We start from the raw sequence: 13,782 nt of genomic DNA on the forward strand, positions 1-13,782 counted from the left end.
TACACAGATTGCTCTCAAGCGCATCACATCTTTGTAGACCTATCAAATGTCATCCTTCTACCTTTCAGAGTTTGGCGCATAGGGTCAGACCATACTCCCCATTGAGAATAATTAGCCTTTTGCAGGAGATTCCTGGGAAATCTTCTGCTTTACGATGTTAGTACATAGCGGGAATACATATAGTTATGCAGTAACTGCTGTTGTGCATAGTCTTATGAATAATGGGCTTGATAAATAGACCTCTCAATACTTCCAATATTAAGCTGGATGAGGTAGGTAAAATTATATGACCATCACCAGAGGATAATAGTGTAATTGATGAGAAATGTGACTACAGGTTGAGTATCCCTTATCCAAAATTCAAAATCCCACATTTTTGGGTCCCCTACTGAGATAATGACATATGTATTATATACATTATCTATAAATATATATATTTATAAATAATATATATAAGACATATAATATTTATGTTATTATCTCAGTAGGGGACTCACAAATTTGGGATTTTGAATTTTGGAAAAGGGATACACAACCTGTAAAAATAAATCAAATGAGAATTCAAGACCGCATAATCACAGATCATGGCTCTTCATTATACTGGGGTGTAAATATAAAAAAGATGCTTCTAGTGTGTGTATTTTATAACATATACAGAAGTGTGCATATGTTCTTTTACCATGGATTTCATTATTAGCACAGCCTTAAATGGAAAGTAATATACTAAGACAGTGGTTTCCAAACTTTTTTGAATCACGGCGCCCTAGAATATCAGAATTTTTTTCACGGCACCCCTAGGCCAAAAATTTCCTATTGAGAAATTTAGAAAGAAATATTACATTAAGTAGATCGCGTTTATATGTCATCCTTAGGGTTAGTTGTGTGGTGAGGGACAAGATTTGCTTCTGTTTGGCCACATATTTTATGACTGGCAGCCACCAGCACTGGTTTTGCCTATTATATTGACCATGAATAATTTGAATTGGTCCTGGACCACTAACCCAGGGCACCCCTGCAAGTGTTCCGAGGCACCCCAGGGAGCCACGGCACACAGTTTGGGAACCTCTGTACTAAGAGATTCTCAAAATCAAATAATACAGTCTTAAATGAGGATTTAAACGGTTAGCATTTGAGTTTTATGACTGGATTGAACAAAAATAGATACATTGTGATAGAATTGCACTGGGTAATAACAGACGGGCAGAGTGGTAAGAGGGCCGTGCTCGCAAACATACAATCTTGCAAGCAGGAAAAATACAGCAATATACAACAATATTTACCCAGAGGTGCTGGTGACATGTTTCCAATGACTGGCTGCTCCAGTAATCTACCCATGACCAGATAAAGTAGAAGCATTACACCCATACACACTAGAATGACGTATAGCTGGCGATTCAATTGATTCCCCTGTGGCAACCACTAGGAGTCTCTGGAGACAATGTTCCTTTGGATGCCATTGTTTACAGGAATACTGGATGAAGGTTGGTCTGGAATGCAATATAATAAGTCTCTGTAGCAATGCAATGGTAAACCTACAACTGGCTTGCATTTTATGTGGAATAGGACCATTTGAGTGACAGAGCAATCTCTGTAAATGTTAATGAAGCTTATATGGATAACAGTACCTGTGGCTATGGTGAACGATAAAGACTTTCAGTCAGTTGACTGTAGACAGGTGTGCAGTTCATAGGAAATCCCAGTAACCAACAAAATGAGAAATTGCAGGTTAATAATCCAGGGACTCTACCCTAGTCTTAGACAGACTAGGGTAGAGTTTCCCAGATGCTGCCATTACAGTTCATGTTTTAAGGATATTCATGCTTAAGCACAGGTGACATAGGGGTATATTTACTAAAGTGCGGGTTTATAGAAGAATCTGATTGGTTGCTATGGGCAACATTTCCACTTCTATAAACCCATACTATAGTAAATATACTCCTTAGTGCAGAGGTTCTCAAACGCAGTCCTCAAGGCACCCAATCTGTCCAGGTTTGAAGTATATCCATGCTTGGCCACAGGTGACTTAACACCTTGGTCAATTTGAATTAACAATCTTTGCTGAGCCATGAATATACCAAAAACCTGGACTATTGGGGTGCCTTGAGGACCGCGTTTGAGAACCTATGCCTTAGCGCTTGAATTAGTACCTCTGTCAATTTAATTTAACCGTCAGTACTTAAGCATAGATATCCTTTAAAACCTGTACTGTAATAGCGGAAACTCTGAACTAGGGTCATAGTATGAGTTTACGATAGCTGAGCTCATCATACCATGTAGCAGTAACACACAGAGGCAGCATGACAAGTTTAGTAAAGAGTAGCCTAGGAACCAGGGGGTAGATGTATGAAACGGCATTATGGGGAAGAAATTATGTGTGCTGATACCACTACTTCCCTATGTATGAAGGAGGAGATGTGTGGCACTTGACAGGGGCGCTGTGTGCCCCTGTCATTATATGCACTGCTGTCTTTAAGATAGCAGGCCAGTGTATGAACAGTCGGTGGCACGGACCGTTCTGACAGCTGCAGCTCTTGATTTCGGCAGTTCTGTCCCTGGCTGCCGGCTATGGGATGCAAGGAATATCTCTCAAAACTAGCAAGATCTCGTGGAGTTTGTGTGTCCTCCCCGTGCTTGCATAGGTTTCCTCCAGGTGCTCTGGTTTCCTCCTGCAGTCTGGGAATGTACTGGTGGATTAATTGGTCCCGACAAAAGTTATCCATAGTGTGTAGGTGTGTGCATGTACATGTGTTTAGGGCAGACTAGATGGGCCAAGTGGTTTTTATCTGCTGTCAAATTAATTTTTTTCTGACTTCTATATGTCAAAAAATCTAGACAGTGCTACCAAGTTCTGCTGGGTTGCCGCTATAATGACTGCTTATTGCTTACAGTTTATTTATTTGCTCACTACTATTTTTTCTTCCTTTTACAGAAAGATCTGGCTTTGAAACCGCCAGAACGAAAAGAGAAATGGGAACGACACCCTGCAAAAAAAGCCAGAGAATCTGGGAAATACATCTGTGCAGAGCCAAGTGAGAATGGGCACATCCATGATGCAGGAAGCTCAGAGAGAGAAATGGAGAGAGGAAAAGAACGAGACAAGAAGAAATTCCCTCTGAAGGCATTCAATCAGGTAATTCACTCCTGTTCCCTGATAATCAGCAACTGGACTCAAATGTAGTCAACGTATATTTGTTGAAGGCATTAAAATCGTGACCATGTCCAAACCCTGAAACAAACCAGTATGAAAAGGTTTCTTTGTGACAGGTGCGCTGGAGCTGACGTTTCTATGGTCCACGTAGTTACACTATTTAGCATTTAATTGATCCACCTGAAACCTTCAGTTGCAAAGGGAGGACGGGTGCATTGATGAAACTGTAGTTTTACTGTGGAGACACTAGTGCACTGGAATCCAGATGTATCTGCAACAGGGTGAATTTCTCAATAATAAAGTGTTCAACTGTAACTGTGTTGTCTACTATCTCCCCATCATGCTGTGTTATGGGGCATTCTAAGAACTTGAATGTCCCATGTAATGACAATGTTGTATAAGTCTAGTGGTTAATGCTGAGTTAGACATAATCTCTCTGACGGAGAGGATCCGACAATGCAGTATTCAATTTGTGATTTGCGTTTTCGACAATGCCAATCTGACTTTTTTTAAAGTAGGATTGACATTGTCGAAAACGGGAGTAAAACCTGTCGGATTTGGCCGCACAACACGTGGATCCGCAGCTAATCCGCCAATCTACGTGTTTTCAGACAAATCGGAAAAAACAGCAGGGCCATTGAATAGGTTGAAACATGATTCAACCTAAAAAAGTTGGAAACTGCCGTCTTTACGGTTAGACTTCAGTTGAATAGACCCCTTACTGGGTACTCCTTTTTGCTCTGTGCATGTTTTAATTGCTATTTAGGACTTTGCAGACATTACAAAAAATGCTGCTTCCTCCCGTAATGTCTTTGAAGTTTTTGAGAGTTTTTGTTTTCATTTCATGGAGAGTTGTGCCATATTTATCTGATCACTAACATGTGGCTTGTACATTATTGATTAAATGGGTTTTCCATAGAAACTGTAAATGGCTCCCTTTAAGAAGATAGCATAAGCCAGTACTGCTCAGTTGTCCGCGTGTATATAAATGTCCTTGTTTGCTTATGCCACTAGATTCACACTAATGAGCAAGTCTTGCAAACGTAAAGCACATTGCGCCTCAGCGCTGTCAGGATGGTGAATTATTTGTGTCATTCTTGTATTTGAGGGGAGAGTGAGGGGCTGCAAGGCCTTGTGGAAAGAGGGCACAGATGGCTGTCTATTCTACTGCAACAATAATCTGTGACTGCATCAAATTCACAGCTGCTCACCCAAACCACCAGGGGATCCCCCAGCTCAGAGTGCAGAGAAAGGAAGCTCAGGATGTATAGCTGGATTCCGCTCATCCCTTGCCTGAAAGTAGAATATTGCGGCTCTTCCACAGGGAGAACTTGCTGTCACTATCCTCTCCCCTGTTTACATCTTTTACTGCCAATAATACTGGCTGCAAATGTATTCACCTATACTGCTAAATAGGCAATGCTTCCTATGAAATTATTTATACATGGCAGTGATCGCGGTGAGCGGAAAAAATTGTGGGTCCCAGGGACCCATTATGTAAAAAAATTGGGGTCCTATTCTACAATTTCTGGGTCCCATCACAAATTATGGTGGATGAGGGCAGGCAGCAGTTGGGAATCCCGACAGCCGGCATACCGACAGATTTTCTCCCTCGTGGGGGTCCACTACTCCCCTGGAGGGAGAATAAATAGCGCGCCACCGTGCCCGCAGCGTGGCGAGCGCAGCGAGCCCGCAAGGGGCTCATTTGCACTCGCCACGCTGTCGGTATGCCGGCGGTCGGGCTCCCGGCGCCGGTATGCTGGTCGCCGGGAGCCTGGCTGCTGGCATACCATAATACACCCCCTGAATCTATTCCAACCTCTTGTGTCTCTCCAGCCCCCTACCTTTCCAGCCTCCTGCCCCTTGTGTCAAGGTAGCATCTGGGTCCTTTTCACAAAGTGAAAATAGAAACAACGCTTGTGTCAATCCAGTCTCCTGTCATTTCACACCTCCCTCCCCTGTGTCCCTCTGCCTTCCCCCTCACTCTGTGCCTCTCTGCGCTCCCCCCTCTGTGCCTCTCTGCGCTCCCCCCCTCTGTGCCTCTCTGCGCTCCCCCCCTCTGTGCCTCTCTGCGTTCCCCCCCTCTGTGCCTCTCTGCGTTCGTGCCTCTCTGCGTTCCCCCCCTCTGTGCCTCTCTGCGCCCCCCCCCCCTCTGTGCCTCTCTGCGTCCCCCCCCCTCTGTGCCTCTCTGCGTCCCCCCCCCCTCTGTGCCTCTCTGCGCTCCCCCCCTCTGTGCCTCTCTGCGCTCCCCCCCTCTGTGCCTCTCTGCGTTCCCCCCTCTGTGCCTCTCTGCGTTCGTGCCTCTCTGCGTTCCCCCCCTCTGTGCCTCTCTGCGCCCCCCCCCCCCTCTGTGCCTCTCTGCGTCCCCCCCCCTCTGTGCCTCTCTGCGTCCCCCCCCCCTCTGTGCCTCTCTGCGCTCCCCCCCTCTGTGCCTCTCTGCGCTCCCCCCCTCTGTGCCTCTCTGCGTTCCCCCCTCTGTGCCTCTCTGCGTTCGTGCCTCTCTGCGTTCCCCCCCTCTGTGCCTCTCTGCGCCCCCCCTCTGTGCCTCTCTGCGCTCCCCCCTCTCTGCCTCTCTGCGTGCGTCCCCGTGCCCCCCCCCCCCCTCCCCCTAGCTTATGGGGCATGCTGGCCGGGATGCAGGGTGTGAGGGGTGACAGCCCGGGGATCCGGTGTCCGGGGCAGGCGGCTGCGGACACTGTGTGCGGGGAGCAGCCCAGTGTCTGCACCTCCCCTAAGCACGCAGAGTGGCCAGACGGCAGCTATTGGCAGCGTGTACATGACGCACAGGGCGGAGCGCAGTCGCTGGTTCTCCCGCAGCAGCTCCCCGGCGCACAGCTCCAGCAGCAGCTCCTCCATGCGCTGCCGATCCCTGCACCCCTCCGTGCCTCTTTGCATTACCCCGTCGGCACACACACCACTTACCCCAGCCCTTCAGCTCTGAATCCAGCTGCGGAAACACTAGGGAAGTGAACACGGCAGCCGCGGGAACACTCGGGACCCACCCCACCGCCGCGGGATTGGCTGCGGACGGATCGCGTCCTGGGGACCCGCCTGTTTTCAAAATGTGAGTCCTAAGTCCTCAAAAGTGAGTAAAATACGCGCCATAGCGCGTTTTTGCGATCACTGCATGGGTTGTCAACCCACTAGAAATAACATTATATACAATTACAGGTTGAGTCTCCCTTATCCAAAATGCTTGGGACCAGAGGTATTTTGGATATGGGATTTTTCCGTATTTTGGAATAATTGCATACCATAATGAGATATCATGGTGATGGGACCTAAGTCTCACACAGAATGCATTTATGTTACATATACACCTTATACACACGGCCTGAAGGTCATTTTAGCCAATATTTTATATAACTTTGTGCAGTAAACAAAGTGTCTACATTCACACAATTCACTTATGTTTCACATGCACCGTATACACACAGCCTGAAGGTCATTTAATACAATATTTTTAATAACTTTGTGTATTAAACAAAGTTTGTGTACATTGAGCCATCAAAAAACAAAGGTTTCACTATCTCAGTCTCACTCAAATAAGTCCGTATTTTGGAATATTCCGTATTTCGGAATATTTGGATATGGGATACTCAACCTGTATATTGTTAGTTAATATTTGGGAATTCTTGTACATTGACAGCACGTGATTGGCAGTTAGTCACTGACACTGGTGTGGATCATAGGGTCGACAGTAACTATGACGACAGTCATTAGGTCGACCACTATCGGTCAACAGGGACAAGGTTGACACCTGAAATAGGTAGACGCGGTCATTAGGTCGACATAGAAAAGGTCGATATGAGGGTTTTTTTTGTGTGTATTTTCTTCGTAAAGTGACCGGGAACTCTAATTAGTGCATTGCGTCCCCTCGCATGGCTCGCGCTTCGGGCAAGGTGCCTCGCTCCGCTAACAATGCGCTCGGCACAGGTTATTATTCCCAATCGTAGACCACGTGGATCGTAAAGTATGAAAAAGTTCAAAAAAATTGAAAAACTATGTCGACCTTTTCATGTGTTGACCTAGTGGCCATGTCGACCTAATGGCCATGTCAATCTAATGAGTGTCGACCTAAAGACCAGATACCACTGACACATAGGGGCAGATTTACTAAGCCTTGGAGAGAGTGGATGGAGATAGAGGTGCACCGGAAAGCGCTAGCGCCGAAATGCATTAACATCTTGGCTGCCAAATATGGGGGAGTGAAAACTCCCCCCTCTGGCGGTGCCTGCAAGCGACCACAGCTCACCAGCCTAGTGCTGATGCACTGTCTGTCTCCCCCCTGCAAGCTCACTGGGGATGCGCGATATCTCCTATGCAGCCCAGAGCCGGCACCCACCACAGCCAGGGACAGTGCTGCCCATGCTGTGGTGCATAGGCAGCGACACCTGCAGCTGTCAAAATCGATAGCTGCAGGTGTCGGACCGTTCTTACATTGCAAACCCATATTGGCGTGCTGTCTCTAAGATAGTGCTCCTGTCATTGTACACACACCACAGGTGTCATACATGGGGGGAAGCAGTATAGTGCACATAAAATGCATTGATACCGCTCCCCCGGCCCCCAATACCGACGCTTCTTACATCTACCCCAGAGTACCAGCCAATCAGCTCCCAACTGACATGTTATAGACTGTGTTTGAAAAGTGACAGTTATAAGCTGATTGGTTGGCAGTTTATTTCTCTCCAATTTACCTTTCTCCAAGGCTTAGGGCATCTGCCCCACAATCCCATATTCACTTGGTATTTCTCTAACGTCCTAGAGGATGCTGGGACTCCGTAAGGACCATTGGGATAGACGGGCTCCGCAGGAGACATGGGCACTTTAAGAAAGACTTTGACTCTGGGTGTGCACTGGCTCCTCCCTCTATGCCCCTCCTCCAGACCTCAGTTTGATACTGTGCCCAGTGGAGACTGGGTGCATTTCAGGAGCTCTCCTGAGTTTCCTGTAAAGAAAGCATTTTAGTTAAGTTTTTTTATTTTCAGGGAGCCTGCTGGCAACAGACTCCCTGCATCGAGGGACTGAGGAGAGAGAAACAGACCCACTTCTCTGAGTTTCAGGGCTCTGTTTCTTAGGCTACTGGACACCATTAGCTCCAGAGGGATCGGTACGCAGGTCTCACCCTCGCCGTCTGTCCCAGAGCCGCGCCGCCGTCGTCCTCGCAGAGCCGGAAGATAGAAGCCGGGTGAGTATTGAGGAACAGACATCTGAGGCGGCAGAAGACACCTTGATCTTCATTGAGGTAACGCACAGCACTGCAGCTATTGCTCCCATTCACCTCAAACACCTCGGTCACTGTAAGGGTGCAGGGCGCAGGGGGGGGCGCCCTGGGCAGCAATATAAACCTCTACTATGGCAAATACACATATATACATGTACAGCTGGGCACTGTACATGTATATAAAGAGCCCCCGCCATGTTATTGGAAAAATTGAGTGGGACAGAAGCCCGCCGCCGAGGGGGCGGTACTTCTCCCTCAGCACTCACCAGCGCCATTTTTCTCCACAGCACCGCTGAGAGGAAGCTCCCCGGACTCTCCCCTGCTTGACACACGGTTAGAGAAGGGTTTTAAAGTAGAGGGGGGGGGGGGGGGGGCACATAATTGGCGCATATACATAACAAAAGCGCTACTGGTTAAACATACTGTGTTTTTTCCTGGGTCATATAGCGCTGGGGTGTGTGCTGGCATACTCTCTCCTGTCTCTCCAAAGGGCATGGTGGGGAACCTGTCTTCAGAAAAGAGCTTCCCTGTGTGTGTGGTGTGTCGGTACGCGTGTGTCGACATGTCTGAGATCGAAGGCTCACCTAAGGAGGAGGGGGAGTGTATGAATGTTAGGTCTCCGTCGGCAGTGCCGACACCTGACTGGATGGATATGTGGAATGTTTTAAGTGCTAATGTTAATTTATTGCACAAAAGATTAGACAAAGCTGAAGCTGGGGTACAGTCGGGGAGTCAACCCATGCCTGTCCCAATGTCGCCTGGACCTTCGGGGTCTCAGAAGCGCCCACTATCCCAAATAGTTGACACAGATACCGACACGGATTCAGACTTCAGTGTCGACTGCGATGATGCAAAATTACAGCCAAAGGTGGCTAAATGTATTCGATATAGGATTATCGCAATAAAAGATGTTTTGCATATCACTGAGGAACCCCCTGTCCCTGACACGAGGGTACAGGTGTATAAGGGAAAGAAAACTGAGGTCACCTTTCCCTCCTCACATGAGCTGAACGAATTATGCGAAAAAGCGAGGGAAACTCCAGACAAAAAACTGAAGATTCCCAAAAGGATTCTAATAGCGTATCCTTTCCCGTCGCCGGACAGAATACGGTGGGAATCCTCCCCCAGGGTAGACAAAGCTTTGACGCGCTTATCAAAAAAGATAGCGCTTCTATCCCAAGATACGGCTACCCTCAAAGATCCTGCTGACCGCAAGCAGGAGGTTACCTTGAAGTCCATTTACACACATTCTGGTACGTTACTCAGACCGGCTATTGTGTCGGCCTGGGTTTGTAGTGCTGTAGCAGCATGGACAGATTCCTTATCAGCGGATATTGAGACCCTTGATAAGGATACCATTTTAATGACCCTAGGGCATATAAAAGATGCTGTCTTATATATGAGGGATGCTCAAAGAGACATTAGTTTACTAGGTTCCAGGATAAACGCTATGTCTATTTCTGCTAGGCGTGTCTTATGGACCCGACAGTGGACAGGTGATGCCGACTCCAAGAGGCATATGGAGTTGTTGCCTTACAAGGGTGAGGAATTGTTTGGAGAAGGCCTCTCGGACCTCGTCTCCACGGCTACGGCAGGTAAATCGAATTTTTTGCCTTATATTCCCTCACAATCTAAGAAAGCGCCTCATTATCAAATGCAGTCCTTTCGTTCCAATAAAAGCAAGAGAGTACGTGGATCGTCCTTTCTTGCCAGAGGTAAGGGCAGAGGGAAAAAGCTGCACAACACAGCCAGTTCCCAGGAACAGAAGTCCTCCCCGGCCTCTGCAAAATCCACCGCATGACGCTGGGGCTCCCCTGAGGGAGTCCGCTCCAGTGGGGGCACGTCTTCGACTGTTCAGCGACATCTGGGTTCACTCACAGGTGGATCCCTGGGCAATAGAAATTGTTTCCCAGGGTTACAAGCTGGAATTCGAAGAGGTGCCTCCTCGACAGTTTTTCAAATCGGCCCTACCGAAATCCCCCCTGGAAATGGAGATAGTGTTCCATGCGATTCACAAATCTTCAACAAGTGGTGGTAGAGGTTCCCCTGCTTCAAAGAGGGAAGGGGTACTACTCAACTCTGTTTGTGGTCCCGAAACCGGACGGTTCGGTCAGACCCATTTTGAATTTAAAATCCCTGAACCTTTACTTAAAACGGTTCAAGTTCAAGATGGAATCGCTCAGAGCGGTCATCGCCAGCCTAGAAGGGGGAGATTTTATGGTATCTCTGGACATTAAGGATGCATACCTGCATGTTCCCATATATCCTCCTCATCAGGCGTACCTGAGATTTGCGGTACAGGATTGTCATTACCAATTTCAGACGTTGCAGTTTGGGCTTTCCACGGCCCCGAAAATTTTCACCAAGGTAATGGCGGAAATGATGGTGCTCCTGCGCAAGCAGGGTGTCACAATTATCCCGTACTTGGACGATCTCCTCATAAAGGCGAGGTCACGGGAGAAGTTGCTGAACAGCGTATCACTTTCACTAAATGTGTAACAGCGACACGGCTGGATTCTCAATATTCCAAAGTCGCAGCTGAATCCTACAACTCGTCTGCCCTTCTTGGGCATGATTCTGGACACAGACCAGAAGAGGGTTTTTCTTCCGACGGAAAAAGCGCAGGAACTCATGACTCTAGTCATGAACCTGTTGAAGCCAAAACAAGAGTCAGTACATCATTGCACTCAAGTCCTGGGAAAAATGGTGGCGACATACGAAGCCATTCCCTACGGCAGATTCCATGCAAGGACTTTCCAATGGGACCTATTGGACAATGGGTCCGGGTCACATCTGCAGATGCATCAGCGGATTACCCTGTCCCCCAGGGCCAGAGTATCTCTCCTGTGGTGGCTGAAAAGTGCTCACCTTCTAGAGGGCCGCAGGTTCGACATTCAGCACTGGATCCTGGTCACCACGGACGCGAGTCTCCGAGGTTGGGGAGCAGTCACACAGGGAAGAAATTTCCAAGGCATTTGATCAAGTCAAGAGACTTGTCTTCACATTAACATCCTGGAACTAAGGGCCATATACAACGCCCTACGTCAAGCAGAGATCTTACTTCGCGATCGACCAGTTCTGATCCAGTCGGACAACGTCACCGCAGTAGCTCATGTAAACCGCCAAGGCGGCACAAGGAGCAGGGTGGCGATGGCGGAAGCCACCAGAATTCTTTGCTGGCAGAGAATCATGTAAGCGCTCTGTCAGCAGTGTTCATTCCGTGAGTGGACAACTGGGAAGCAGACTTCCTCAGCAGACACGACCTGCATCCGGGAGAGTGGGGACTTCATCAGGAAGTCTTCGCACAGATTGCAAGTCGGTGGGGACTGCCCCAAATAGACATGATGGTGTCCTGTCTCAACAAAAAGCTACAAAGGTATTGCGCCAGGTCAAGAGACCCTCAGGCGGTAGCTGTGGACGCCCTAGTGACACCGTGGGTGTTCCAGTCGGTCTTTGTGTTTCCTCCTCTTCCTCTCATACCCAAGGTGTTGAGGATAATAAGAAAAAGAGGAGTGAGAACAATTCTCATTGTTCCGGATTGGCCACGAAGGACCTGGTATCCGGATCTGCAAGAAATGCTCACAGAAGATCCGTGGCCTCTTCCTCTAAGGAAGGACCTGTTACAACAAGGTCCCTGTCTGTTCCAAGACTTACCGCGGCTGCATTTGACGGCATGGCGGTTGAACGCCGGATCCTAGTGGAAAAAGATATTCCGGAGGAGGTCATTCCTACGCTAATAAAGGCTAGGAAGGATGAGACGTCTAAACATTATCACCGAATATGGCGAAAATATGTCTCTTGGTGTGAGGCCAGGAATGCTCCTACGGAAGAATTCCATCTAGGCCGTTTTCTTCACTTCCTACAAACTGGAGTGAATTTGGGCCTAAAATTAGGCTCCATTAAAGTTCAGATTTCGGCCTTATCCATTTTCTTTCAAAAGGAATTGGCCTCTTTACCTGAAGTACAGTCTTTTGTGAATGGAGTACTGCATATTCAGCCTCCCTTTGTACCTCCGGTGGCGCCTTCGGACCTTAACATGGTGTTAAGTTTCCTTAAGTCACATTGGTTTGAACCACTTAAAACAGTGGAGTTGAGATATCTCACTTGGAAGGTGGTCATGTTGTTAGCCTTGGCTTCGGCTAGGCGAGTTTCAGAATTGGCGGCTTTATCACATAAAAGCCCCTATCTGGTTTTCCGTATGGATAGAGCGGGGTTGCGGACCCGTCCTCACTTCCTACCTAAGGTGGTCTCATCCTTTCATATGAACCAACCTATTGTCGTGCCTGTGGCTACACGTGACGTGGAGGATTCCGAGTCCCTTGATGTGGTCAGGGCTTTGAAAATTTACGTGGCCAGAACGGCTAGGATCAGAAAAACAGAAGCACGGTTTGTCCTATATGCAGCCAACAAGGTTGGCGGCCCTGCTTCAAAGCAGACTATTGCTCGCTGGATCTGTAACACGATTCAGCAGGCGCATTCTACGGCAGGCTTGCCGTTACCAAAATCGGTTAAGGCCCATTCCACTAGGAAGGTGGGCTCGTCTTGGGCGGCTGCCCGAGGGGTCTCGGCACTACAGCTGTGCCGAGCTGCTACTTGGTCGGGGTCAAACACCTTTGCAAAGTTCTATAAGTTTGATACCCTGGCTGAGGAGGACCTCCTGTTTGCTCAATCGGTGCTGCAGAGTCATCCGCACTCTCCCGCCCGTTTGGAGTCCCAGGATCCTCTAGGACGTTAGAGAAAATAAGATTTTAAACCTACCGGTAAATCTTTTTCTCGTAGTCCGTAGAGGATGCTGGGCGCCCGTCCCAAGTGCGGACTACTTCTGCAAGACTTGTATATAGTTATTGCTTACATAAGGGTTATGTTATAGTTTCGTCGGTTTTGGACCGATGCTATGTGTTTTTTCATACTGTTAACTAGATAGTATATCACAAGTTATACGGTGTGATTGGTGTGGCTGGTATGAATCTTGCCCTTGGATTAACTAAAATCCTTTCCTCGTACTGTCCGTCTCCTCTGGGCACAGTTTCTCTAACTGACGTCTGGAGGAGGGGCATAGAGGGAGGAGCCAGTGCACACCCAGAGTCAAAGTCTTTCTTAAAGTGCCCATGTCTCCTGCGGAGCCCGTCTATCCCCATGGTCCTTACGGAGTCCCAGCATCCTCTACGGACTACGAGAAAAAGATTTAACGGTAGGTTTAAAATCGTATTTTTTCTCTGCGAACAATATTGGGCTAGAGTGGACAGCATCTTTTAGATAACCAAGTTTCTTCTGTGAAATATTACACTGTTAGTAGATAAATGTAATATGCTGGAAACGTGTATTGGTCCATATACATTTAACATCTATGACATGTAGTGTATAAGTGACATCATTTTAAATTCTTACATGCCATACTAGTGTTTCT

The 13,782-nt window shown here is 47.8% G+C and overlaps 1 protein-coding gene across 10 annotated transcripts in view; it reads left to right on the plus strand.

Annotated features, from left to right (window-relative positions):
* FBRSL1 (fibrosin like 1) overlaps nucleotides 1-13,782 on the plus strand; it is an 857,080-nt gene that overhangs the window by 327,954 nt on the left and 515,344 nt on the right. For all 10 annotated transcript variants that reach the window (XM_063964683.1, XM_063964685.1, XM_063964688.1 and 7 more), the window contains one exon: nucleotides 2,930-3,130. In XM_063964683.1, the coding sequence (XP_063820753.1) occupies nucleotides 2,930-3,130 (201 nt within the window). The remainder of the gene's footprint in view (nucleotides 1-2,929; nucleotides 3,131-13,782) is intronic.

This window comes from Pseudophryne corroboree, chromosome 1, assembly GCF_028390025.1.
Source record: "Pseudophryne corroboree isolate aPseCor3 chromosome 1, aPseCor3.hap2, whole genome shotgun sequence".
NCBI lineage: Eukaryota > Metazoa > Chordata > Amphibia > Anura > Myobatrachidae > Pseudophryne > Pseudophryne corroboree.